The sequence below is a fragment of the Fragaria vesca genome, linkage group LG4 (genome assembly GCF_000184155.1).
Source record: "Fragaria vesca subsp. vesca linkage group LG4, FraVesHawaii_1.0, whole genome shotgun sequence".
NCBI classification, from domain to species: domain Eukaryota; kingdom Viridiplantae; phylum Streptophyta; class Magnoliopsida; order Rosales; family Rosaceae; genus Fragaria; species Fragaria vesca.
The window spans coordinates 3,457,434-3,458,952 of NC_020494.1; the positions used below are offsets into that span (position 1 = coordinate 3,457,434).

General features: G+C 44.4%; 1 protein-coding gene across 1 annotated transcript; it reads left to right on the forward strand.

Moving 5' to 3' along the window:
• Positions 1 to 36: 36 nt before the first annotated feature.
• Positions 37 to 1,302, forward strand: LOC101296858 (protein FAR1-RELATED SEQUENCE 5-like). The gene has a single exon (XM_004297840.1). It carries the CDS (start codon positions 37 to 39, stop codon positions 1,300 to 1,302), a length of 1,266 nt encoding a protein of 421 aa, XP_004297888.1.
• Positions 1,303 to 1,519: the final 217 nt, after the last annotated feature.

The following is a 1,519-nucleotide window of genomic DNA, read 5'->3' on the forward strand; positions in this document are numbered from 1 at the left end:
CATCCAATTACTGTTCTAACGGATAGGGATGAAGTTATGCGTACTGTGTTGAAAAAATTGATGCCTACGACACGACACAGGCTATGTGCTTGGCACATTGGTAGAAACATTGGGCAGAATGTGAAAGATGTGGAGGTTCAAAAACAGCTGGGGAAGATGGTATATACTTCGTATACGATTGATGAATGGGAGGAAGCGTGGGGCGACATTGTTGCCAAACACGAGTTGGAGGAAGATCCTTGGATTACAGCTTTGTATGAGAAGCGTGATAGGTGGGCGGAGGCATTTTTTAGGGGGAACTTTTGTGCAGGGATGTGCAGCACTCAGAGATGCGAGGGGATTAATTGTAAGATTAAGACTCGAGTTTCAAGATACACTCGGTTGGGTGAATTTCTGCCCAGATTTCATTCCGGTGTTTGTTTTTTGAGAAACCGTTATTTGTTGGACGATTACAAGTCAAAAAACCACAAGAGGAAATTTGACTCTCACCTTAAGTCGATTGAGGAAGATGCATTCAATACCTTTACGAACGATATATTTGTTGTTATAAAGAGTCACATAATGTTGGAGAACCGTTTCAGTGTTAGAAGTTGTGTTCAGTTTGGTGGGTCAGGAGACTTGATGTTTTACTTGTCCCAATATGAGAGACCTAATCGTAGTCAGACGGTGCTGTACAGTTCCGTAGATGGGAAATATTCATGTTCGTGCTTGCAATTTGAGTCGGATGGGGTGCCATGTGCTCACCTTTTCTGCGTACTCAAATACAGGAACGTGAGTGTATACCCAAAATCATTGATTGAAGACAGGTGGATGAAAGGCGGTGGCAGGTTGAAAATGGTTCCAACCGCAGCTGAGTGTGTTGATGAGAAGTCAGGCAGAATATTGAGGTACACAACCCTGATGTGTAAAGCAAAGAAGGCTTGCATTAATCTGTCTCAATCAACCGAAGGCTTTGATGCAGGCATTGTTCAATTGTCCGGGCTTACAGAGACATCTATGAAATACCGGGAGGCTAAAAGACCAAGTGTGGTAGAACCTGTGGTACACCCGGTGCCTGACAATGTCTTAAAAGACCTTGTGATTGCGAGAACGAAGGGTATGCAACGAAACAGTGTGCCTGCAACGAATGCAGGGAACGTGAACAGTGGAGAAGGTAACAGGTGCAAAGAATGTGGTGTGCCAGGTCACAACAAACGCAGATGTCCGTTGGTAAAATATACCAATAAGGGGTCTGGTAAATGTCAGAAATCCGGTAAGAAATCAAAGACTGCCGTATCTGGGAAGTCGGCTAAACCCCTCTGATCCAACAAATCTGGTAAGCCTTCGAAATCTGGTAAGACCGGGACGTCTGAGAATGTGGGAGAGCATGGTTATGAAGAGAACGTACCAGCAACATCTGAATTTGAGGAGAATGAGCCAAACCAAAGCAAGAATGCATACACCACGCAGCGGTCACCCTCTGATGTCGTTCACACTGACACATTTGTAGGAGATGAATGCTATGACAATGTAAACATGG

What these genes read in the sequence shown, in the direction of transcription:
- LOC101296858 (XM_004297840.1), top strand. Translation starts at nt 37, where the DNA reads ATGCGTACTGTGTTGAAAAAATTGATGCCTACGACACGACACAGGCTA.